Below are 26,115 nucleotides of genomic sequence, written 5' to 3'. Positions count from 1 at the left end.
GGGCGCCCATTGGCGGCGGGGCGGGGGCCGGCGGCCGGGCGGCACCATGTTGGGGAGCTGGCGGGGGCCGGCGGCGGCGCCGGCCGGGGGCATGGAGCGGGGCCGCCGGGCGCGGTGAGTGCGGGGCGGCGCGGGGGGAGGCGGCGGCGGCCGCAGGGAAGCGCGGGGGGGCCCGCGGGGCCGGGGGGAGGCCGCTCCCGCGCCTGCCTGCGTGGCTCGGCGGGGCGGCGGCACCTGAGGGGCGGGCACGCCCCTGCCGCCTCGCCCTGCCCGGGGCAGCGGCCCGGGAGCGGGGGGTGCCGGGGCCAGCCCGCCGGCGGGGCATCGGGCCCGTTTCTGGGGGGGCGGCGGGGGTCCCGCGGCGGGGGCTGGCTGCCGGGTACCGGCTGAGGAGCCCCGCGGCGCGGGGGGGAGGAGCCGTTAGAACCGTTACGGCCGTTGGCCGGGGCGCGCCGCGCAGGTGCGCAGCGGCTCCGCCGGGCTCGGGCCTGGGCCTGCCGGGGCGGGCGGGGCGGTCCTGTGCTGCGCCCCGCGGCTCCGCGCCGGGCGGGAACGGGGCGGCCGCGCTGCGGGTCCCGCCGCGGTGTCGGTGTGCGGGAGGCCCGGTGCCCCGCCCGGGCGGGCGCTTTGGGCCTGGCTGGGGCAGAGCTGGCCGGTTACCGGCGCTCCCCCGTCTGCTCCCCCCGGCCCCGTGTTGCAGCCGGGGTGCCCGGTGCCGCTCTGCCAGCCGCGGTGCCCGCAGTCCCCCTGCCAGCCGGGGTGCCCGTAGCCGGGGTGCGCGGTGCCCCTCTGCCAGCCAGGCCCCCCCCGCAGGCCGGGCTGCCCCCCCCCGGCCCCGCCGGCAGCGCGGCTGAGGGCACTGCCCGCCCGGGGGCCATGGGGTGTTCGCCGTGCGGCGGGCGTGCCGCCGCCATCGTCAAAAGCCGCGGGTTTACCGTGGGTTTAATCGTTTTTAGTTGCCGTCTGCCTTTAAATCCTTCTCGATGCAGATGCCCGTAAGCAGTGCGGCTGCTTTGCTGTCTGCGAGCAGCGGCCCGGGCCCCACCGTACACGTACAGGCTTTAGGGGCTGAGCAAGCTGGGAAAACTGCAACACGTACATTCTAGTCTTGCAGCAAATACCGTATGAATAGATTCCACCTGGTACTTACCAGCAACAGCACGTTAATACCCTGGTCTTATTTTAATTCGAAAATTACTCCCTGTACCCCTTATGTCCTTAAGCCTGACCTACATCTTTCTCCGTTCGCAGTACAGCATCTCGGGAGGGCGAGGTGGGTTTTGTTTCCTCACACGGTAACAAAGTTGGCAGCTCAATTCTGATTCCCCCGGATATTTTTTCCTTTGCCTCGTGGTCCACAGCCTCATTTCTTGGGAGCGGGGGAGGCTGATTGTCAGTATTTTGCGGCAGAGACAGGCTCGTCGCTGCTAAATGTCAGGTAGGTATACGGGCCCTGCTTAAATATTTGGTGCCCTTCTTGTGGCTGAGCTGAACTAACATAAAAATGTCAGGTTCAGAAGGAAAACTACTGATTTTTTTTCACTGCTTTGGCTTCGCTTCCAAGTTGAACAAGGTCCCCTGAAACATTTCCAGCTTGCTTTGTTGTTGTGGTTTATCTGCCTGTGATGGTCAGGTGGAGCTTCGTTAACTGGGATAGGAACAAGGGGCAGCTGTTCTCATAGCTCAACTAGCATGGTTTTGGTTGTTTTTGACCAGGTTCCCTCCAGCTTCGGTACCCCTGGCTCCTGCCCGCGTCTCATACCGTTCCACTTCACAGTACTTTCCGTTCCTTCCTTCCCGTGCAGCGTTTCCAGCTCCCTCCTTGTACCAGCTGTGCGCACGCTGGTTGCCCAGATGGCCAAGGCGAACAGACAACTGTTGAGCTAATGCTGCAGCCTTTCCCACAGCGCTCCCCAGCTGCCAATTTCCAATAAACTCAGAAACCCTGTCTTCAAAACATCTACTGTTCCCTCGGATGGATCCAGAAGCTTACCAGTGAAAAGTGTGATTATATAAACTTTGTTTCCATAGGAAACTGTGCTTGAAAGAAAGTTTTTCTGTGAGGAGAAAATGAAACCTGGTTTCCTGAGGACTTGTTTTGCCACCTCCTACTGTAGTAACTCTTGTCTGTCTTCTACGCCCTCCGTCCCCCCTGTAGCTTCTCTTCCCCCAGGACTGCGCCCAGGTGCTGCCTGTGTCCTGATGTGCCCCATCTGTATTTGTGCAGCCGGCTGAGTCAGGTGTTCCTGTTTGCCGAGCGGCCAGCCGGCCGCGGGGAAGGGCTGAGGATATATATCCAGTTGTCCTTGGCTTCCTGAGGCTTCTGCCCTCCATCTGGCGGTGGTGGTTGTTAAGGCCGTGCAAGTATTCCTCTGCTGAGTCTGGCAGAAATGTCGGTAATGGATTCTAAAGTTACTAAGGAATATAACGGGGCAAGGCAGACAGACAGATGGACGAAATTATTTCATTTCTCTCAGGAGACGTGGGAGAATGTATCAGGCAGTTACTGACCTTTGCAGTTGCAAGTATAGATAATGCAGTGGTTAAAATGCTTGTGAGCTTTTATATTTATCTATGTTCTGGGTCTCAACCGGGGATATAGTTGTGTGTGCGGAAAGTTTGAGCAGAGACTGTCGCAAAGATTTTGCCTATAGATAGCGGGGGTTTTAACGGAAAGAGAGATGGAGGAATAGCAGACAAGGAAATACGTGTGAAGCCTCATGCACTGGATTACTGAACTCGTACACAAACCAGGCAGCATACGGAGAGTGGAAGTGACAGAATGAGTCTGAAAAATCTAAACAAAGGTCTGTAGGAGCCTGCCTGTGAAAACTCAAATAACGAGGCTTACACAGAGAGGGAAAGCATGAGCTACCGACGAGTTGGCCAGAGAGGGGAGGATAGGGAGAAAGATTGATCTGGTGAGACTGAAGTACACTTTGGGAAGAGGAAAATGGCACTACTGTATACACTGTTTCTGCAAGGCATTTTCCAGGATTTACTGGAGGACTTTTAAAGACCTTTTGATAGGAGATCCCAAAAGGCACAGTGTATTTGGAAAGAGAAAACGTGCGTTTAAACAGGAATTAGAGCATACTTAATCATATTTATTTCACATTGGCATCTGTCTGAGCGATGATTTTTTGTGTACTTGTGCTGACAAACCAAACCTTTGCCTGCCCTCATACCTTATTTGTTACTTGGAGCATGGCAAAATCCTTGCAAATTGTACACAAGTGTTTTTGAGATAGTAGTTTTCTAGCTTCATGGTTCGTGGCATAGCCTTGATCTTGTGACTCCAGTAAAAATGGTTTTCTGGGGTGTGGTCCTCTGCTAACTTTGCAGGCTGCTTACAGTAGCTGTGATTTTACTGTTGTTTGTAACAGGCGAGTTTCACGCTGTTTTTTGATCTGGGCATAAAGTGGTATGATGTTGGTATATAATGCCAGTAGGCATGCTTTAGTTCGGACATTTGTGTGCACAGTGACCCCACTGTGCTATATAAAAGATGCTGTTATTTGGATATTGACTTGGAAGACTTTTTACTTGCTGAGAATACAGACCTGGTGGTAATGAGAGGCAAAATTGATCAGGAAATATCCCGAAGAGGTAGTGAAAAACAAGAAGCATTTCTGATGCAAACCAGCCAGTTGACTCCACTATTAAAAAGCTGGTGTGGTCGTTTATTTCTTGACTATTTTCTTTTCCTGGTTGATCAGGAGTATCAGAAAATGGTACAGAGGGAATTTAAGTTTTCTGTACTTGTGTAACACGGAGATGGAGTTTGGGTGGTAGAGCAGCGAAACTCTTTGGACTATGTCTTCCATTTAGTAATGGTAGCTGGAGATAATGCTAAGCAGAAGCTTGGGAAAAAGGGAAAAAAAACAACCACCAAACTAATAAAATAAAACCTGAAAAACCCAACCAAACAAAACGCTTGGAGTTACCTGACCTTGGTAAGAGATCAGCAGCTGCCGTCGAGCAGCAGGAGGGAATGTGTGTTGTTCTGGGACTGCAGGTACATGGGGATTACTCTGTCATTCTGTCGTGTTAGCTCTGGTCAGACACTTAAAATGTACTTCTGAAAACTTTGTCAGGGTTTTTCCTTCTCTGATGCCTTCTGGTTCCAAGAGCATCTGCTGTCATTTTGCACATCCCATGTTCCCATGACTCATGTAGAAGTAAGCGGCTGCTCTGTCCCTTTTCTTCTTTTGGTCAAGTGTGAAGACCCTTGCCCTATTCTCTCACCCCTGCCAGTTTCTGGAACTGTTTCCTTTTTGGGTCTCCTTCTGAGATTTTCCCCGGGTTGATTTTTGTTGTTGTCCTAGACCCTTTTGCCCTTTGTTCCACAGAGTCCTGTTCACAGCTCACCCTGGTTTTCCGTTTTTTAAAATTTTGGGGGTTTATTATTATTTCATTTGTTTCTGTGGCCACCTTTCCCATCTCTGTCCTTATTCCAGGATCAGCTTCATGCTTCCTGAGCTTTCACAATCCTCTTTTCCAATCTGAGGCTTTTCCAAAGACTTGTCTTTTTCTTCAAATTACTTTCTTCCATAACTGTAAATATTTTCTTGCACCTCAACACTGTCACTCTTGCCATCTTCATTTGAAAACGATAAAGCTTAAGTTCTTCCCACAGTAAACTTCTTCACAAGGGGCTTCATTTTTGGTGGCTTGCACAGCAGTGAGCATAATGCTGGCGCCGAAGGCGTGATGTACAGGCTCCGCAGGTAGCCTGTGAAATCGATGGCATGGCAACCTCAGGCGTGGTTTGTTGTTTGTTGGAGGAGAGCAGCTCATGACTCATTTCAGCAGATGTCAGTAAAAAGTCAGAGCCGAGTCACCTGCTGAAAGCTAGAGAGAGCAAAATCGGGGTAGGGGGTTAGTTGGGATGTCGGGAGGAATTGTGTGACTTGAGAAATGTTTGGTGAGGATAGGTTGTTCAGTTAAGGGAATTGCTGAAATGTCTTAATAGCAAATATTTAATTTTTTTGGCAAATTCTATCTGTATCATTGGAGGTTTTCAGCCAAAATTAGTTTCAAAGCTGTCGCAAAAGATAAACTAAGTAAATGACCTTTAATTTCAGCATTGGCTCTGGTTATATTCTCCACCCCACACCCCTAGGAAGAACACCTCTAGACAGACTCTGTGTTCTTGAAAATCAGTCTAGGAAAGTGGGTGCCCAGCCTGAGCTCCAGAGATACGGAACATTTCTGTCCTGTGCTTTAGCTGGCTAACACTGGGCTGTGAGGCTTTCTTAAAACATGTGTGTACACGTATACGTATCTCCTATATACCTATCTCATAATGAGGAGTAACCGTTCTGAAATGAACTGTGTTCTTCTGTGTAACTTCTTACAAACTCTTAATGGATTTTAAAAATGAATGAAAGCAGATCTTTATAACAGCAATGTTCAAAGTGATTTAGAATTACTAGTTTTAAGGAAGTGAAATTATGAAGTTACAGCCTGATCTCCTTTGCTCACTTTCTTAAATTTAAGAATAATATTATTATTTAGGGCTCTCCTGCTGGGTGAGTCTGTATTTGCAAGGACAAGGGCTTTCAGGTGAGGTGCATCTTGGTTGTCTGTGCTTCTCATTCTCACGCTTGCCGTGTGTGATAGGCAGATTGACCTGCTGTTTGGAGAAACGGAGGCTGCCTAAACAGAACTGAGATGAACGATGATATGTTTTAATTTCCATATAAACATGTGGTTTGTTCTTTTGCTGTTAGCACAAGCGCTTATTTTCCAGTAGATTAAAATCAGTATTACGCAGTTAACAGGGGACCATAATACTACTTTGAAGCATCCCTGGGACTTGGTAGCCTGCTTTTGTCCTACCCTCTGCCCTTCGTGGAGATTTCTATATTGTTGTTAAGTAGCTGCTATTAATGGTTTGCATTTCAGTTTTAACTCCTTGTCATTAGGAGACTTTCACTTTCTCTACTGCTTCAGTGAACAGGTTTTATAGGAGGTATTTAAGAGGCAAAATGCATAGCTTGGGAAGGGCCAAACTGAACTGAGCTGGGACAATGACAGCAAAACAGTTCAGCTGCTAAGCTGGGCTAAAAGGCATGCTTCTGCGTCGTCACAGCGTTGTCACCTGCGAGTTGAGTGGCGCTTGGCTCTGTCGCTATGCTGAAAAGAGTGGTTTTGAAAACAGGAAGATGTGGCAGTTTGTTACCAGATTTCGTCATCCCTGTTGGTTGGGCTCTTTGTGGCTGTTCCCAAGTGGTTCAGCTGCTTCTTATTTGTTGGGCTGGCCTGGGCCATGGTTTTACCTACATGTATAAACACTCGTGCTGCTGCCAGGAGAAACACTTGTTCTTGGCCTGGTTGCGTGCCCTCAGATGCTTTTGAAACTGTGTTGGACACCAGATTGGGGGGAGGAGGGCTGAGGGAAGAAATAAATGAATAAAAACAGTCAAGCTTTAGCACTGATCAGGTCTTTCATGGAGTTCATTCCATGAGGGTAAAGAAGTACGTGGAGGGCAGGGCCGTTCTTTGGGTGACAGTGCTGACCTGAGTAAGTTAAGGTGCCCCTCTGTAGGTAGGTACATGATGGGTCATCTCCCACTGTCGGAGCTGCTGTGCCACCCTCCCTTGGCTCTGGCTTGCATGGGTAGTGGTGTTTTGTGGTCAGATGAAACCTGTGCTGTTGGCTCAAAGAACTGCTACTAATAGGTGGTTCACACACAAATTGGAGAAAGTGGTTAATGTTTGGGTGGGTTGGCAGCCTGGATCGTTGAGCTACCTTGCAGCTGGGTTGTATGAATGCTGCCCCGATGCACGGGAAGGTGGGAGAGCCATGGAGCCGGGAGGTAGGGTGGGTCTGCTGTACGCTTAATGTAAATGGGCTTGCGTGTCCTACTGTACTAGTACTCTTATACTGCACCAAACCTGGTTCTGCACTCATGACTTGCTCAAAGGATGTGCCTTACTGTCATCTGCTGTTTGCCACAGCCTTAGTCTTTGGTGGAGATGGACCTCAACAATGTGCTCCTTGTATCCATCATACCAGCCGTGACCTCTGCAGGCACCGCGTCCACACAGACGCTGAAGGTGGCTGTGGTCTGCGTTTGGCTAGTCAGGCATAGTCTGGCTGTCCTGTGGGTGCTGCTGGTGAATTAGCTTAGCAGCTTGTTTTTCCAGTGTCATGATTAATAATGACCGGTTTATACGCTCAATATTAAATTGCACGAGAAGGCTTTTCTATATTGGTCCTGCCACAGCTCAGGATGCCTTTTGTGGGTTTCATGATTAACGTCACTTGTGCAGAGAGAAATCTGTTGCCTCTGAGTGTTCCTCAGATCTGCCTTAGTATCAGTTTCCATTTGGGTTTTGACTACGTTCAACTAATACTGCGAAGATAATTTCTGTCCTCATAACTGAAATACAATTGATTGTGTCTTAATGTGGTCCTTACAGCACAGACTCACAGAAGGGTCTGGGTTGGAAGGGAGCTCAGAGATCCCCTAGTTCCACCCCCTGCCCTGGGCAGGGACACCTCCCACCAGACCCGGTTGCTCCAAGCCCCATCCAGCCTGGCCTTGAGCACTGCCAGGGATGGGGCACCCACAGCAGCTCTGGGCAACCTCTGCCAGTGTCCCACCACCTCCCAGTAAAGAACTTCTTACTAGTACCTAATCTTCATCTCCCCTCTTTCAGTTTGAAACCATTCCCCGTGTCCCATCACTCCGTGCCCGTGTCAAAGCCCGTCCCCAGCTGCCCCGCCGGCCCCGCCAGGCACTGGTGCTGCTGGAAGGTCTCCCCGGAGCCTTCCCTTCCCCAGGCCGAGCAACCCCAGCTCTCCCAGCCCATCTCCATAGCAGGGGGGCTCCAGCCCCCTGAGCATCTTCATGGCCTCCCCCAGACCTGCTCCGACAGGTCCGTGCCCTTCTCGCGGTGGTGGCCCCAGAGCTGAAGGCAGCGCTGCAGGGGGGTCTCACCGGAGCGGAGCAGAGGGGGAGAATCCCCCCCCGCCCCCCTCGCCCTGCCGGCCACGCTGCAGGGGACGCAGCCCAGGTCACGGGTGGCTCTCCGGGCTGCGAGCACGTTGCTGAACCTGTACCGGCCAAGGCTTGAGGGGTGAGACACATCTTGCCACCTGTACAGAAATGCAGAAACACAGATGTGGCTTTTAACTCTGTGTCCTGATTTTGGCTGGGACAGAGTTAACTTTCTTCTGAGTAGCTGGTACAATGCTGTGTTTTGGATTTGGTATGAGAATGATGTTGATAACACACTGATGTTTTAGTTGTTCTTAAGTAGTGCTTACTCTAAATCAAGGACTGTTCAAGTTTCCCATGCTCTGCCAGCGAGCAGGGGCACAAGAAGCTGAGGGGACACAGCTGAGACAGGTGACCCCGACTGCCGGAGGGATATTCCATACCGTATGGTGTCATGCTCTGTATATCAAGTTGGGGGAAGAAGAAGGAAGGGGGGGACATTCAGCATTATGGCATTGGTCTTCCCAAGTCGCCGTTCCACGTGCTGGAGCCCTGCCCCCCTGGGGATGGCCGAACACCTGCCTGCCATGGGCAGTTGTGAATGAGCTCCTGGGTTTGCTTTGCTTGTGCATGTGACTTTCTCTGTACCCGTCACGCTGCCTTTATCTCAACCCACAAGTTCTCTTGCTTTTACCCTTCCCATCCTCTCCCCATCCCACCGGGGGGGAGCGAGCAAGTGGCTGCCTGGGGATTAGCTGCTGGCTGGGGTTAAACCATGGCACTGTGGTAGAGGTGAGGTTTCTGAGAAGAGGCACTATTAGTATTCTGGGTTTTGGGGGTTTTTGTTGTTGTTAATTTGGTGTTGAGATTACAGATATTTTGTATGGGTTTTGTGGTTATTGGTTTTACAGTTGACTGCAGAAGATACGTGGTTAACTGCAAGGAAGCAAAGATGTTCTCATCCCCCTCTTTTTTTTTTTTTTTTCTTTTTTAAATGGGAAAAAAAGCTGAGTAAATTCTAGTGGCGGCAAATGAAAGACAATAAACACATTAAGCATGTTCTTTCCTTCTGTCTTATACCTTCAGGAAACTAGGCTGCAGCTGTTGTCGCTGGTTGTTGGATGCCAGAGAATCTACCTGGGAGCTTTCTCTTGAGGGACAGATCTTTAGGAAAAACCAGAGTTTTGTGGGTTCTCTTACTAATGGAAAAGTGTTTGTGAAGTTGGAGCCATCAGCTTGTACTACAATTCTCTGCAAAAGTCTTGCCTGGGGTAGTTGCAGCTGTTGTGATTCCAGCTGTATAGAGATGCTGTCAGACGATTTCCCCTTTTGTGCAGATCACTGAAAGGCTACAGGAAGACAGCAAACCCCATGTGCTTTAGCAGAAATGTTTGGGCTTTAGGATACAAGTATATGTAAATGCAGACTTATGTTCCAAGCATAAACTGGACTTTGAGTTTGGTGGGATCTGCAGGAATGCAGTTTTGTAAGTTTGTGTTTTGTTTATTTTTAGGGGTGCCAGAAGATGCTTCAGTGGTCATACCTCTTTCACAATGCAAGTTATGAATGAAATCCATTAACTAACGTCCCCTTCCTCACCCTGATCTCCCATAGACTTCCTGTAACGCTTGGAAGAAAGGGTCAGGGGAGAAGGGTTGAAGGTCACCATGAAGCTAAAGCAGCGAGTTGTGCTGTTGGCCATCCTCCTTGTCATCTTCATTTTCACAAAAGTTTTCCTCATTGACAACTTGGACACCTCAGCTGCCAACCGGGAGGACCAGCGCGCCTTTCACCGTATGATGGCGAGCCTCCACGTGGAACTGGACCCCCGGCTCGACCATACGCTGCAATCCCCTTGGGAGATTGCAGCCCAGTGGGTGGTGCCCCGGGAGGTGTATCCCGAGGAGACCCCCGAGTTGGGGGCTGTTATGCATGCCATGACAACAAAGAAAATAATAAAAGCTGATGTGGGATACAAAGGGACCCAACTGAAAGCTTTGCTAATACTTGAAGGAGGACAGAAGGTTGTCTTCAAACCCAAGAGGTAAATACTGCCTTCGGTGACTGGATCAATAACTGTTTTGTGTATACTTTTTTTTTTATCTCCGTGTTGTTGCATTAATATTTAAGCTACAAATTTACATGCAAATAGAAAGTCTGTTCTGTTATTTGTGAGGCGGACAGGATAGAGCCTTGCTGGTGCTCTAGTAACATTAGGTTGCTGTGCCAGCTGCCGCTCAGGCTGTATAGCTTTGATGTGTGGAACTGCCTGCCTTTAGGTTAAAAGAATAATCACCGTGTTTAGTCCTGAGGGAGTGTTGGTGCAACCTGATGTTTGGAAGCACTGCGGAAGCACTGTGGAAGTGCAGGTTCTGGCAGTGTGGAGGCAAGTCTCGGTACCCTTTCTGAGAAAGGGTCGTGTCAAACTGCCACGAGGGGATGCAGTTGGAGAACAGGGAAGGAGTGATAGTTGACAGTAGTCGTAAATGTAGACCTGGGTGTCTGGCATAGCTGTATAAAGGCTGTAAAGATGGCTTGGTAGGTGAGTGAAAGCCCCTGATTTTTCTCTCTGGCAATAGTGAATACTGAAGGAGCAATGTAAGAACGGGTGAGTAGTGATACTGCCTCTGCTTACAGTGATCCACCGGGAAATTTGGTATGATTGAACATTTATGAAGAATCTTGTGCATGCCTGCGAGTTTTTTGAACTGTTTGCCTTCAGGGAAAAGTAGAAGAAAGAAAGATGGGAAAGAAGTAAGGCAGGTGTGTTTTATTGGAGTACAGATGTAAGTGGTGTCATCACAGGATGAGTACATCTCTCTCCGAAGGATATTGGGTTGAGCAAGCATGAACTTTTCCTGTCATGTTAATAAATGATCAGAGAATGAGGAAAAATAATCTGCTCTCCACTTCTTGAATTCACAGTCCTGTTTCTGTATGGTCAATTACTGGTCTGGCTGGAGCTTTGCTGTGGGGCTGGGCTGTGTTTGAACAGTGTGAACCTTTCAGGCAGCGGTCTCAGCGGTGTGACAGGTGGTGCGTCCAGTAAATGCAGGAACAAGACATGGCATTTCTATAGTGTTTTCTGTATAACTGAGTGCCATAAAGCGTTTCACCAAGCATTAAATTACATTCCCATAATAGAATGTCTGTGCAGGCGAACACCGTGACTATGCTCCATCAAGGACGTGTGCGGCGGGGAGTGTTTATAGGAGTGCTCGGAGTTTATGGGAGTGCTAGGCAGTATGGCCCTAGCCATACTGGTAGACCAGTGTTGTGTTTGTGACTGCTAAATAGTTAGGCTTGTAGGTAGAGACTTGTTCTGGCATTGAAAGATAGTCTATTGAACTCGGTTTTGACCTGAACGGTATATCGAAGTTACTACTAAAAAACGTTCTGAGAAAACTTACTGGTTGGGGAAGAACGAATTCTCTTGTTGCCTTTGCTTTAGAAAGGACTAGGTGCCTACTGTGCATGGAAGCAAGAATTTGGTTGTTTTACCACTAAGTTTCAGCTCTGCAGCTTTCAGCATGTGGCCGTGTTTTCCAAAGCCTGCTCTAAGTATGTACAGAAGACCTGCCTTGGAGGGCATGCTCTGAGGTTTAGCTGTCTCATTTCAAAATTACTTAAAATCCAGCTGAAATCGCTGATGATTAACAGTTGCTACCATCGCATGCCAGTGGTGTATGTGAAATAAGATGCTGGTTTGGTGTGAAGTTCCAGTTTGGCAGGAGTCTGTCAGATGCTCTACCCAAAAACTCTGTACCGTCCTGCCACTGGTTAATGCCATTTTGAGCTGCCGTGCAGAGAATCTAAAGCATTTGCTCAGACTGATGAAATGGACTGTCATCTTGCCCCACATCTTCTCTGAGCAGGGTTAAAACATCAGAGTAGAGTACTGTGGCTTCTCTTACACTGTTGGTGCTACTGCTTGAACCGCAGGCCTGTTGGAAATAATCCGGTTGACACAGTTTGAGACACAGATAAAAATAAGAAAATAGGTAATCTAATTTGGCCTTCCTTTATTTGAAAATGTTATTGCATCTCACGCGTTTGCTTGGTATTGATTGTGGTATTTCATGCTCATCTGAAGCACGCTTCTTAAACAGTATCTACACCTGATTCAAATGTCATGAATCTTGGAAATTTGTGTTTGCCTTGACTATTTATGTAACATTTTATTTTTTTTAAAAAGGGGGGGAAAAAAAGCCCAACACTTCACCAAAATATACCATGGTTGTTGTAATGAGTGTCAACTTTCTGTTTCTTGCTGTCCATTATGTCTTTTCTCCACCAGAATAAAGGGTCTTTTTATATCCAGTATTGTCCTCGGGTTCATGTTTGCTGATCATCTAGCTACTAAAGATTGCATTTGGCATTTCTTCCACAATATCAGGTTGTATTTTCATGTTAATCTACGATCCATTCTAACCCCAAAATCGTTTGCGCAGTTGCTGCTTTCCAGTATAAATAGCCCTCTGTTCTGTAGCTGGGTCTGTGCTCTTTGTTCTTAGATGTGACTTGGCATATGGTTGAATTAAAACCCATTAGTCTGAATGGGCAGCGCTTCCCAAACTCTTGAGTACATTACTGACCTTTCCTCCTTATTTACTACTTCAACAGTTGGTACACTATTTAATCGCATTAGTATTTTTTCCCTCTCCTATTGGCAATCATTTTCAAAGTGACCCAGAGTCTATTTAATGTAGCGCTGCTATTGCATTTGTTACTCTGAACAGCGAAATTGATGGAAATCCTGCGTGAATCACTTTGTTTGACTTATTTCAATTACAGATATGCCAGGGATTATGTAGTGGAAGGAGAACCATACGCTGGCTATGACAGACACAACGCAGAAGTGGCAGCCTTTCACTTGGACAGGTATGGAATTACTGGGTTACCCGGTTTTATTGTGTCGGGTAAATGCTTTATCGGAGTTGGGGAAAAAGGAGCTCCTTGAATACTTCTCAGATGCGAGCTGTTTCTAACCTGCCGATATACCACACTGAGGCCAAGGATCAGCTTTTTCGTGAAACTTCTTTTCAAAGATCTGTGTGAGATTCTAACATTTGAGATTTTTGTGAAAATTTTGAAAAGGAGAGTGAGCACTGAAAGGACTGACACGTTATTTGGAAGAAATAACTTGGCCAAATGCTGTGGAAGAGTGTGAAATGCTGCACATATGTGCTGAGTTAATGTCCAGTACACTAAGAAGTTAAGCCTAATGTCTAGACTAACTATGAATCAGTGCATCCTGGAGGAGAAACAGCTCTTCATATACAGGTACCCAGGTGGGTGTGTGGGCCTGAGCTGGAGGTGCAATTACCAGAAGAAAAAACAAAGTTACAGGGAGTACAAAGAATGGGACAGAAGATACGAACACTGCATGTTGATAGCTGTGAAATACTGTTACAGATCTGCTAATAAGTTAGAGTTAATTGATTTTATTTGATTTTATAAAATCATTTGGAATAAGAAATATATTTTAATGAAACTTGCAGCTGCACAGCAAAAGCTGCTATGAAATCCTCTGTACAGCCCTGTACCAAGGCCAGAAGAATAGGTCAGAATCACCTAGTAGGAATGATTAATACTTAGACAATGGACTTAAGATTCAAGATGATTGAAGATAATTGGATACAGTATTTACAGGTAGACTGGGAGAATACTTTGAAATGTCAGAATGTAGAATTAATGGGAACTGGGGAGAGTCGACTGGAACAGTTGTAGTTACCTGCCAAGAAACCGTGAGCTTTAGTAAAAGGTAATTCCGGCAGGGGGGAGATCGCGACCACCAACTCATGTACCCCAGACCCATTTCTAGACTTTTCTAACCTTTACTGTGCAGAATCGGATTTGGGAGGAGGGTATGTTAATGATTTTGGGGAAATATTATGATTCTGCACAAATATTTAATGAATATGCATGAATAAGTTCTATATATGGTGTATGATTTTGAAGCTTGGTGTGCGTTGATCGTGAGAGGACTCACTCACGCACCCGGCCGTCAATAAAGAAGTGTCTGCTTATCTGCATCACATTGGTGTTGATAAGGTCTTTATTCTGAGATTTCGGTAACAATACTGCTAATGGTGCAGTATCATCTAGAATAAATGAGCGCAGTCTTGGTCTGCTCGTGGTAAGAGGACTATGGTGGCACATGGGAGAAGATTTCAGTAGAGAATTGAAGATGCAAAAAAATTTTACGGGAAGAGACTTAAAATCTTGGGGAAAGGAGTAAGGAGGGACAAATACAATAAAGAATAGAATGGCTGCACTTAAAGTGAGGTTTCTCAGCACACAAATAGGAGGCTCATCACTGTGACTGAATTCATAGGTGGTAAAGGGTAGGTCTGTTCGTCCTGGTTCATCTGTGGGATTGCACAGGCAGTGGACGTTAGTAATTGTAGGGAGGTTTGGTGCTAACTACTTGTGTAATAGCCACTGCTGCTGTTGCAATCTCGAGGCGGTTGGCCAGAATCAGGTTATTTTAAGCCCAGACAAAGGTGATGTAGCCAGATGGCTGTTGTCCATTTGTCTGTCAAGAAACACCTAGACTTCACTTCCCCTGAAAAAGCAGCAATCAAACATGGTAAAGCACCAACTCAAACTCTTTGTGGTGTCCAGCCCCCTTGTTCTTAGCTCTTCCTTGCTGTCTGTTCAGTTGTGGGTTTGTGCTTGTTTCTTTGGCCGTTCTCCTCGCTTTGTGGGTCTGCACCTCTGTATTCTTCAAGAACACCTAGCAACACCTGCCCTCAGAACTTCAGCATGTACCTTTGGTTTGAATGGTGACAGTGACACGTTTTGTCCAAGGATGCCATAGTTTCAAGAAGGATCTGCATCCTATTGTATGTTCACAGCTAACGGGGAGGCTGTGCTAGCCGGCATAGTGGCCTTTCAGCCGTGGGTCTGAAAATACAGGGACAAGTTTTTCAGATCTAAGCTCTGTGCCTGTTTACTTGGAACACTTGTGTTTTTCTCAAGCTGTACGTAACTCTGTATTTGCTATGAGTTTTGTCTTTATGCATACCTGATTTGTTCAGGCAGATGTTTGGTGTTGCCCTTTCTTTGAGGTAGTTTACACTTACGGAAGGGAGTGGACCTGTTGAATATCTAAAACCCCCGCTATTAGAGTGGCTGTCCCAGTATGTCTGTGGAATGCAGATCATTCCCTTTTCAGGCTCTTTTTCTGAGATGCAAAGGCTACCAAAAGGATGTCAAAAGTACGTTGGGAGAGTTGGGGCTGATATACTGATGTTTGTACTCCTCCTTTAAGCACTTTTAAAATACCATTACAAATACTCAAGTCATTTGTGGTCACAGACCAAAGGCTGTGGCAGACGTGGGAGTGGAACCTGGATCTTGTGTCTGCAAGTTTTATAATTATTCTTCCCACCTCTTTTTTTTCCAGAGGTTTTTCAGGCATTCAGTTTTGTTCTACCATTCTCTCTTCCCTTCTCTCCCCTCATGTCAAATGAGATAACTCCTTGATTGTTTACATTCAAGTGTAATTGAACTGGGCTTAAACATAACATTGTAATAGATGGTAATTCCCACAAATTATAAATGATCTTTCCAGGTGACCGGCTCAGAGGCCATATGGTTACTGCTTCAGCCTGCACCCAAGACAGATGATGGATATTTCTGGTATGGGGTCTGATTTCTGAGTTGGAGCATGGTGCATCCTCTGTTGCTCTGCTGCAAGTGCTTTAATGGTGTCACTGATGGCTTATAAAGCAAGTTTAACATCCAGGCACTTAAGAAAAATTAGTTTCCTTACTTCACCTTGGAGCCCTGCAGCAACCTCCTCCCCTCTCCAACTTCATTCTTTGGTCTGTCATCTCGATGTCAGACAACGGCACAGAGACTGTGGTTTGGTTTTGTTTGAATTTAGAACTGCTGCCTATGTTGCACATTCTCATGAATGTGGTTTTTTTCCCCCCAAATCAGAATTCTGGGTTTCCGACGAGCTCCGCTGGTGGTTGGGAGGTTTGTGAATCTACGTACAGAGATCAAACCGGTAGCCACGGAGCAGCTTCTGGGCACCTTCATGACTGTGGGTAAGTGGAGGCTGTGGATTGTTCTGCCCAGTAAGACAAATTTGTTTAATGGGGAGAAGGAGCCGTGGGACTCTGGTACAGCGACAGAACAGTTAACTGGGATGCTGGAAGCTGCTGAGTCTCTTCCTCTGCCAAGAGTGATCTTAACGCTTGTATAACCCCATTTGGTGGGGAAGGAGGGCTCCATTTTCTCCAAATAGTTTTTCCTCTGTAACTTCTCTGTGTTCCCTCATGCTGCTGTTACGGGTGGGAATTTTTCTGAGTAAGAATTTTCTCTCTGCTGTCAGAGGTGGTTAGAAAAGTCTGTGATGAGACCTGAAAGGAAAAAAAAAATACGGAATTGTATGTAAGACGAACACAGTGGTGATTTGGGATGATTTTTAGGGCTGATGCGTTGGTTGGTATTAGATGTTGTTTGTGCTCCATCAGAGTCTGCTGAGAATTTGTAACTACATGTGTCAGAACTTCCGTACGTTGTTTGCAGCAGTAATGCTGTGAAGGGCACCTAATGGGAATTCTTAATGTGAACTCCTACCAGGTGGTCATTAAGCACCAAGAAGTGACTTATGCAGCAGCCTTTAAGTTCTTCAGGCTTTTATAAAATACCCAGTTATTACTTTTTTCTTCCCTCCTCCCCCCCCCCCCCCGCCAATAAGAAGACCGTAGAGGTGGTTGTTCATTACAGCTGGTCAATATGCGTGCCTGTGTTTATTTCTATTACAAGCACTGTTGGTACTCTCACCTACTAAGTTTGCCTAACACTTTCAGTTATAAGGTGTAACTTTCAGATGAGAGTAGCTCTGCCTTGCCAAACTCCTTTTGCATTCAGATTGGGTGTCTGCCTCAGGCAGACTTTACTTTTTCAAATTTCAGCCAAGATAACTAAGCAGTTTTCTAGCAGAAATGCTGACTGGAAAAGTGTGGCTCCACAAAACTTCAGTGCCTTCCCATAGATAGATTCCTTGGAACCGCCTGCTGTATAGAGCATGAACCAAAGAAACGGGTGGATCTGGGGACAAGGTTGTGATCTCTTGTCAACCCCCGTTTGACCAGGTTTCTGAGTTTTTTGAAGAAAAGATGATTCGTGCATACTCGGTGCAGATTTGCTTGAGTTGCAGCTAGAATCTCAAAGAATTCTGCCTCTGGCTAGACCTGCTGCAGGCTGCGGGTGGGAAGAGGGGCTTGCAGGGCTTTCCACGCAGGTAAGAGGTCTGGTCTGCTGCAAGCTCCATGTCGTTGGTAATGATCTCTCTGATGCCCTCAAGTTGTCTGACTGGGCTAGTGGGAGCACAGGAGCCGGGGCTGGATGGAGGACAGCAAAGGAGTGCTGGCTGGCTGAGGGATCGTGGTGTGTAAGGGTGGAAAGTGAGAAATGCTTTTATTTTTTTCAGTGAGCTGGGCCTGGTTTGAGGAGGGTGTTGGATGCAGAGACAAAGGAAGAAAGGGCAGGGAATAAGAGGAATGACAAGGAAGTGAGACACGGTTGAACTTTGTAAGAACATCTGTGAATATGGAACTGGAATTAACTTGGCAAGCGTCAAGCCAAGGCAGGTTAGAAGGGTGAAACAGAAAAGCTGAAAATGTTAATCTAGGCTACGTAGGTTACTTTACGCTGCAGGCTATGTAGGCCTTAACAGACTAAAGGTGGCAGGATTTCATTGTTCCTCCCTTGTCAGAAGACACTCATGAAAATGTTGACAGCTCTGCATTCCTAGATCATACAGGGATGACAGCTTGTTTGAATTTCCCCTGCTGAGTCAGCTCAAGTAACTGAGGCGTGTGGCAGGTGTCAGGGCTCCAAATCCATCTGAGTTCTGCTTAGTATTTTTTTCACTTGTCTCTTTTTGGTCAACTTTTTCAAAAAAGTGGGAAGACTGACACACGAAGCTTGAAGTTTAAAAAGCAAGCAGTGCTAAGGTTGCGAAGTCAAGGTCCTAAAGACTAGGGAGGGGTCACAAAAACCTGTTGATTGTGCAGTGTTGTATTAACTCTGAGTGACAGAAACATTAGAAAATAGATTTACTGTCTTTTGAATATTAATCCTTCATGTTCCTTTGAATTAATAGATGTCTGTTTAACCTCCTTTGAGCCTCTCCCTCTCCGCGATGGGAAGCATGACGTCAAGTGCGAGGAAATCCTGTTGCAAGGAAGGCTCTGCTGCAACAATATGCTCCTGAATTTCAGTTGGCATCCCTTGCATTAAGTTCTGCTCTTTTGATATGTATTATTTATTTTTTAAGGTAATAACACTTGCTTCTATGGGAAGTGCTACTATTGTCGGGAAACAGAACCAGCTTGTGCAGATGGGGACATCATGGAGGGGTCAGTGACTCTGTGGCTGCCCGATGTCTGGCCTCTTCAGAAACATCGACACCCATGGGGTAGGACTTACCGTGAAGGCAAACTGGCCAGGTATGAGAGCATGATAAGGTTGTTCTTTACACATGGTAATTTGTACTAGAAATACCCTTGCAGTACAGTGGCTAATTAAGGAGCATGTGCTTTCAAAACCTAGAGTTTTCCTGACAGCTTTCTTGATATGACAATAAAAGTCAAGAATTCTAGGATGAGATTTAAATTAAAAGGAACAAGAAAGAAATCTGGTTTTCCACGATACTAAGTACTGTCCTTTTCCTGCTTCTTGGCTGGAACAAAACTCCCCCATGCAGTCGCTCCAGGCTCTGAAAGTCCCGGCTCTGGGCAAGCAGAGACTCTTCTCTTGTGCCACTAGACCTTCTTTTGACCCTGCACCTCTCTGTGGCCCACTAAAATACGGTAGCACTGTGCTATTTTCTGCCAGACCTGATTTCATGGTCCTTGTAGTCGGCTTCAGGAGTTGTGGAGCTGTTTTAGCTTAAGTAGGTAGGCGCTGAAAAGTTCTTTGCTTTGAATACCGTCAGCGTTTGGTGACCATGCTCAGCATCTAAAGAATGCTTTTAGAGAAGAGCAAACATGGGATCTGGTAGTCTTGTACGATAGATGTAACATGTCTGAGTATTTGGGTTGGAGATATTTTTGCCATGACCAGAGCAAATGTCTTTTTCTTAGCAAATTTTTCCAAGTCTGTCCCCTGAACAAGTCATTAAAAAGATTTTTTTATTTTATTTTTTTTTTTAGCTCTTGATCTAAAATACCCGTTGATTTCCAATGATGCGATTGTTCTCAGAAAGAATCTCATCCAAAGGCTTCATTGAATTGTTTTAGAGTATTAAGTGCAACATCTGATTTTTTTAGCAGCAGGTGTTATCTCCTTTCCAACAGGTCAACATCAGCTGTATTTAGTGCCTGGTGAATTGCAGTAATGAATGGACTCTTTCTTGGAGGTGTGGGGTTTTTTGGGGAGACTTTTGCGCCATAAACTGCCTGCTTACACTGGAGTTTACCCTGATTCTTATGCTAATTTGACATTCACTGTATTTAAAACTTGCTTGCTCCTGCCTGGTTCAGATGGGGTTACGTGGTTCTGTTCTTTTGCACTTTGTCATGTCGCGCTTTTCACTTTGAGAGCAGCAGGGTGATTAAACGTTCTAGATGTCGTGCTCTCCTTTTTCTGTGTCTGGTAATTATGGAAAAATAACTCTTGTGGGATTTTTTTTTTCCTGATCTAGCTGTTTCTACTCTGTCCTGAGTTAACCTTTGGAACATAATCCATATAGTCTCATTAGTGTACATGATTTTTAATGGACGTGTAATAGATAAAATCCCCGACCTTCGAAGTCGTGTGCTAGTACAATATAAATTATCAGAAATAAATGTGGGAGAAAGGTCTGCCTTGAAAGACTGAATGGAAAATGAGAGGAGAGAGCATAGTATGTCTGAAAAATTGTTGGAAGGAGTTCAAATACTGATCTAAAGTAAAACGAGGGAAAGGGAAAGACTTGAGGAAGAGAGGGATGTAGCATAAAAGAAATGTATCCAGTACAAGGAGGGGTACATTCTGATAATGTAGCTTTGTGGATTTGTGCTATAAGTTGAATGTGAGTTGGACCTTGATGCAAAAGAAAAAGGGAACTAGTGACAGCATTTGAGGGAGTGTGTGTGATGTGTTAACAGAAGCATTGAGAAGATAAATTTTTGGCTGCTCTGATTTGGATAACTGGAGCAAAGATGGGATATCGAGAGCTTAGGCTCCAGACCTCCAGAAGATGGCGTGGGGTATGTGGCTGTTCTGATAGTTAAATTCTGATCTTCTCCACGCTTTTACAACTTTGTAATTTTCAGTATGTCAGTGAGCCTCTCCAGCTTGTGTTTCCTCCATTTCTGTTTCCAAGTCACAGATGGTTTAAGGCATTTCCAACTTAACTGCTATTTTGTGAAGGATTGTTTCAGTCCTTGCATGGAAGATGTTAGAGATGTACTTGTTATCTACGTTGACAGATGGAATGGATATCCACCAGAGATTTGGCTGTTTCGGTGGTGGTGTTGAATAGCTTTGAAAACTGTAAAGAAGAAAATGAGAAATTTCTCCAGCTTTGGAGAACTGAGACATGACATCCATGTTAAAGACCAGAAGTACATGCCTAGGTTACCTGTAGAAGGAGAGGAGAGAAAAGGGAAGCTGAAATCCTGCCAGTGGAGAAGAAGGTGAGATACCCTGAAAGGAAAGTAGGGAGGAAAGGACAACTGCGAGTGAAAGAGAACGAATGTACATGAGGCCCTTCTGTTCAGGGCACGGGAGGTCATTAGTAACTGTGATGAGGCTATTTGCATTAGACAAAATGAAGAGGGTCGCTGGAAGGCAAGACTGATGGAAGCAGGTCAGTGCAATAGAAACAGAGACCGGCCTTGGAGTCCTTCGTTAGGAAGTTAAGGCAGGCAAGTCGCGACAGTAAGCGTGCCATGAGGCAGCCCAGCCACTGCTGCATTGTGAGCAGCGAGGAAGCAATCTCTGACTTTGTTTTCTGTAGGAAGGTGATGTGTAACCTTGCACTGAAACTACAGCTTGCCCCTTACGCTAGGGTGCCGGTACAGGGCTTACTCTTTCAAGAAAACACTTTTGTTTAACTCTTTCTTCTTTATATAGCCTTGACTGCTGCACTCACCTTTTCCTTATGCACTCATAAGTGAATAAAGGGACAGCTATAAATAGTGTTGGTGTGCGATGATGGAGCGTTCCTTGAGGATCTGATTTGGTTTCTCTTGACGGCCCGCAGGTGGGAGTATGACGAAAGCTATTGTGATGCTGTGAAAAAGACTTCACCATATGACTCGGGCCCTCGTCTCCTTGACATCATTGACACCGCCGTCTTTGACTATTTGATTGGGAATGCTGACCGGCATCACTACGAGAGTTTCCAGGATGATGAAGGAGCCAGTATGCTCATCCTCCTGGATAACGCCAAAAGGTGAGGGTGAGGGAAATCTGGTGGCCAGGTAGTGGCGAGCACAAGGGCACACGTTTATCTGCTTTTCTGTGTCTCTGTTTTCTTTCTCTCTGATTTTTTCATTATTACCTTTTGTGCTAAAAACCTAAAGCTTTCCTTCTTACCAGAAATTACTTCGCCAAGTGCTGGGGTCCTTCAAAGGCTGTGGTGCTCAGTCTGTGCTCTAGATACCGTGGCTGCTTTCGGCAAAGTCGTACCCCAACTACAGCAACCCACAAATTAGCACAGTATGACCTTTTTTTCCGCAGGCAACTTTCAAGAGTTTGCTTGTGTCTTTCCTCCTATCCCCAGAAAAGCCCCTCCCTTTTATGCTTTTAATTAATGGAAGATTAGAAACTTACGGTTTATTATTTCCCAGTAGGTATTAGTGAGTGCCGTAGTGAAAGCAGATCTTTTCGAAAAGTGTCTCTGAATAATTTGGCATTCCCTGCCTTCTGGATATGTCTGCTCTGGCTTTAAAAGGTTAGAAGTTTAAAATGGAGATAAAACTGATATGAGAGGAAAATATGATGATGTCCTGAGCGTGGATATTAACTATTACCGAAACAAAAATGGAGCATGTAGTAACTGGGAGGAACTGATGAGAAGTCCTTCTTGTGGCCAGACTAGGATGTGTATGTGTTTTAAAAGTAAGCTGTTCTGTCTTTGCTATGTTTTTTGTACAGTGGCTGGAATAGTTTAAGTTAAAAATCCTATTGAATATACAGCCTTGTTTAAATCACAACAATTTGCTGAATTTTTCTTAAAGACACAGGTAACCTATTCCACTTCCTCACAATTTAGTCCAGAGACGCCAGTTTGTTTCCCTGACGGGTGCTGCCATCTGCAGCGTCAGTGAATTTCCCCTGCTGCAGATGGGGCAGCCTCTGATGGGTAGCGCTGGCAGCTCCTGCGCAGGGCTCTGTTCTGCTGTGGTTCTGCGTACCACTTGTACGAAGCCTGCACAGCGGTCGAGACCTCTAGACAGATCCTTGCAAGGCTTGGAGTTACCATTTCTTCCCCCTTTTGCCTTTCCTATAGTGGATTCCTTCCTTCCTTCTTTCCTTTGTTTCTAATTTGCCTGCAGTGGCTGAGTTGTTTTGTCTTTATGCATCATCCCGTTCAGTAACGCACCTTCAGTTATGTCAGCAGGATGTGTTCCACCTTGGGGCTGCTTAATTATTGCTGCTTTCAGACCGTTTTAGATGAATTTGGCAAAAATTGTCTTTCTGTAATGCTCTGGCAATGGGCTAGGAGGAAGTTGATGTGTTAAGTCACTGGAAGTGACTGTGGTAGTTGAAGGTCATTCATTTGTTTTTGTCATAATGTTGTAATACCTTTCATTATGGTACGTGCTTATGGCGGTATGAAAACATTTCTGATGGAGCTTTGCAGGCCCAGAAGTTAATTGTTTTTTTGAAAGCTTAAGTTAAGTGCTTTTAGCTGCTTTGAGATAAGGGGCAGGGGGACTTTTTTTTCATAGAATCACAGAAGATCTCAAGTTGGAAGGGACCCATAAGGATCATCAAGTCTAACTCCCTGCTCCTCACAGGACTACCTAAAACTCAACCATATGACTAAGAGCATTGTCCAGACACTCCTTGGTGCCATGATCTGGGGACCCTGTTCCAGTTTTAAGGCTACTAATAGCTATTTGAGCAGCGTAATGCCAGACTCCTAGAATAAGTTATCTTCATTGAGGGGAAAGCTTTTTGTTGAAAACAGCATTATGAGCAGGTTGAAACTTTTTTTTTTTAAAGAAATGTTTAGGTGAGGCTTGAAATACTATGAAACCCTTTTGACAGGCCTGCCTTAGAGAGCATGATCATGAAATGTTAAAGTTGATCACCTTGTTAGTTGAACTGTTGATCTAAGCCTGGCTGTCTAAAACAGCACGTGGCTGCTGTTTCCTTCATTCCCTGTCCAGCTGTGTCAGGCAGGCAAAGCTCCCACTCTCTGTGTCCGGAATACCAATTACTCTTTTCCCCTGCTTTGCAAGATGAGCTCAATTTCTAAACTCCTCTGAAGTTCATTTCTAAGGTGCCTTGGTCTGATAAAGAACTAGGTACAGTATTGTTGCTTCCGTTTACTTGGTGTGTTAGCTGATGCTGTTGAGAGTTATATCTGTAATTGGGCATGGCCTGTTTATATTTTAATTTAAATTATTTGATCTGTTGGAGCGTGAAATTGCCTAGTATTGATTTTTATTTTTTTAATTATTCACAAATGCCATTGATGTTGAGAACAGCATTAGGAGTTCAGCTGGTTCACTTGGTTTTAATTTTGTTTTTCAGCTTTGGAAACCCTGCCCTGGATGAAAGAAGCATCTTGGCTCCTCTTTATCAGTGCTGCATGTAAGTGAAACGCAGGGATGCTGTTCACTTATGCGATCCTTAGGTTTGCAATATAATTAAGTTTGAAGCCTTCTGGCAACCTGAAAATGTTCACTTGGGCACATAGTGTTTTATTTTTTTGAGGCACGACATTCGTTTGATGTGTTATCACTGCTTAAGAAGCCGAGAAATAAGTTTTCATTAAGGTAGTAAATCAGACGGTGGGCTGTAGGAAGTAGTCTCACCTCCAGGTCACTGGTTCAGCTCTCTCCTTAGTCAGTATGACAGGTCCTTTGCCTCTGCAGCTGTCTCCATCCAGCTCCTGCTGAATAAAAGTTCACATCACAGTTTGAGTTCTCCCTGACAGAAGCTAAGGACTCAACGTGTCTGGCAACTTAACTACCTTCATTTCCAAAGGGTCTTTCTAAACAAGACCGCAGCATTGCTCAGCGTGCTCCTTTCAAAATGAAGTTTGTAGTTTTCTTGCAGGATTTCATTTCTACTTGGGCCTTTTGAGCTGTGTTCGTTTTATTTTTCGAGACGCTGACTTGCTATCTGTTCTCCATGTTCGCTCCCTCACCAGGCCGTTGCTTCTTCTCACTAACAAATAGATAAAAGTTCCAGGGAGAAAAATGCTGGTATATATTTCCTGCCTCTGTTGTTTCAAAATAACATTAACTCCTTTAAGGCTTCCAAAATAACCATTTTGTTGAGAGTTCCTGGAGCCTGTGCTTGGAAGGTTCTGTCTCCCAAATTCCTCAGGGAACCTGGGAACTATGCGGAAAGCCTGAGCTGTCACTTCCTGTTTGAACTAAGCAAGGCTCTATGCGTGCTGTGGTATACCTGGCCTACATTCTACCAGATTCCCTTAGAAACCATGTGGAGAACAGTTAAACTAAAGTTACTTTCCAGTTCTTTAGTTTTCCTGCATTAATTTTAAATGCATATTTAATTTCCTGCTTTATGAGGATCTTTTGGAGTCTTTCTCATCTTTGTTTCTGATACCAGGCAAATGCCACATGCCGATTCGTATGCATAATTGTTTTAACTATAGGTTCGTTACGACACTTGCTTATATTTCTGGTTTCCTTAGAGATCATCAAAAGCCAAGAGTGTAGACCAGTGGTGCTAAACCACAAAAATTTGAGGGAGAATCCCAAGAGACTTCACGGAACAAGACAGCTCAGATGAGCTGGCACAAACAAGTTCGGTGACCAGTGAAGCGGGAAGATCGCTGCTGCGTTCACCTTCTTGGAAGTTCAGTCCTCTGACTTTGGTCCTTTGTGATCATTTGTTGGTCAGCGATGCTCTTTCTGAGGTGACGCCAGTTTTGTGTTTGAATTAACAGCCAGACTGTTAATTTTCTTTCCTTTTCAAACTGAAAATCTTCAGGACCGAAGAACTTCCTTGCTAGCAGTTGGAAGTGGCCCTGTATAACGCAGGAATTACGTCATACTAGATTCCTCCTCTTCACCTTCAGTTCTCAGGCTTCACTTAGGTCTTGCATGTAATGCAGTTGTACCTGGACATCTCATCCCCAAACTGCCGGGGAATAATACTCCGATCCTGATGTAGCAGGCTCCCTTGACAGGCTGGCTCTGGGTTTGCTGGTGAGAATTCAGCTGGACAGTGGTATGGTGACTGTGTTTGTCTTTCTTTTGCAGCATCCGGGTTTCTACCTGGAACAGACTTAATTACCTGAAGAATGGAGTACTGAAGTCTGCCTTAAAAACTGCTATGTCGCATGACCCCATCTCACCAGTGCTTTCTGACCCGCATCTGGATGCCCTAGACCAGCGGCTTCTCAGCATTCTGGCCACAGTGAAGCAGTGCACAGACCAGTTTGGGCCAGATGTTGTGCTGGTGGAAGACAGGATGACTCTGTCTCACTTGTAATTGTAGTGGAACACAGATGAAACTCCCTTTTTAAAAACAAACAAAACAAAGTGATAGAAAAACAGCACAATCGGTTCAGAAAGGCTGTGGCCAAGATGGACTGAAATGAACAGGAAAGCTTCCGAGCCGGAGAAACAGAGGTGGCACTGGCTTTTACCTTGGGCTGACAGCGGTGAGAGGTGGCAAGTTGGAGCCTCGGGCGGCTCAGTACCCGTAACGGCATCTTGGCCGTTGTGCTGTGTCCATTGCCGGCAGTGGACGTTGCACTGGATAAAAACGGCTCTTGGTGTCGGTGGAAGCGTGCGGAACGTAGACGCCAATTTGTGGACTGAATCTAGAGGGGACAAATGTTGACGAACAGTACAATCCTCTCCCCTTCTCTTCCCCACATACACTCTGGCGAGTTTTTGTCTGATTCAGGGCTGTGCATAATCAGCTGTGAGCTGGTTAGGCATTCTACTGCTTCTTTAGAGAGAGAGGAAGTGGTGAATAAAACAATTATTAGACTGAA

At 46.0% G+C, this 26,115-nt stretch overlaps 1 protein-coding gene across 2 annotated transcripts; it reads left to right on the top strand.

Moving 5' to 3' along the window:
- FAM20B (FAM20B glycosaminoglycan xylosylkinase) lies at positions 1-26,115 on the top strand. 2 transcript variants are annotated; one of them, XM_080406602.1, is made up of 8 exons: positions 1-114; positions 9,466-9,996; positions 12,747-12,833; positions 15,903-16,012; positions 18,253-18,424; positions 21,166-21,357; positions 23,670-23,729; positions 25,373-26,115. In XM_080406602.1, exons 2-8 carry the CDS (start codon positions 9,620-9,622, stop codon positions 25,602-25,604), a joined length of 1,230 nt encoding a protein of 409 aa, XP_080262728.1. In that variant the 5' UTR covers positions 1-114; positions 9,466-9,619; the 3' UTR covers positions 25,605-26,115. The 2 variants fall into 2 exon arrangements, with proteins under 2 accessions (XP_080262728.1, XP_080262729.1); XM_080406603.1 differs by lacking the exon at positions 1-114 and adding an exon at positions 576-1,438.

This window comes from Falco punctatus (genome assembly GCF_963210335.1).
Source record: "Falco punctatus genome assembly, chromosome: 11".
Taxonomy (NCBI): domain Eukaryota; kingdom Metazoa; phylum Chordata; class Aves; order Falconiformes; family Falconidae; genus Falco; species Falco punctatus.
Note: the sequence above shows the minus strand (reverse complement) of the source record. Positions and strands in the feature narration are given on the sequence as shown.

What these genes read in the sequence shown, in the direction of transcription:
- FAM20B (XM_080406602.1), top strand. Translation starts at nt 9,620, where the DNA reads ATGAAGCTAAAGCAGCGAGTTGTGCTGTTGGCCATCCTCCTTGTCATC. An exon ending in GGGCACCTTCATGACTGTGG is followed by an intron (nt 16,013 to 18,252) that starts GTAAGTGGAGGC and finishes TTATTTTTTAAG; the next exon opens with GTAATAACACTTGCTTCTAT. An exon ending in CGTGAAGGCAAACTGGCCAG is followed by an intron (nt 18,425 to 21,165) that starts GTATGAGAGCAT and finishes GACGGCCCGCAG; the next exon opens with GTGGGAGTATGACGAAAGCT.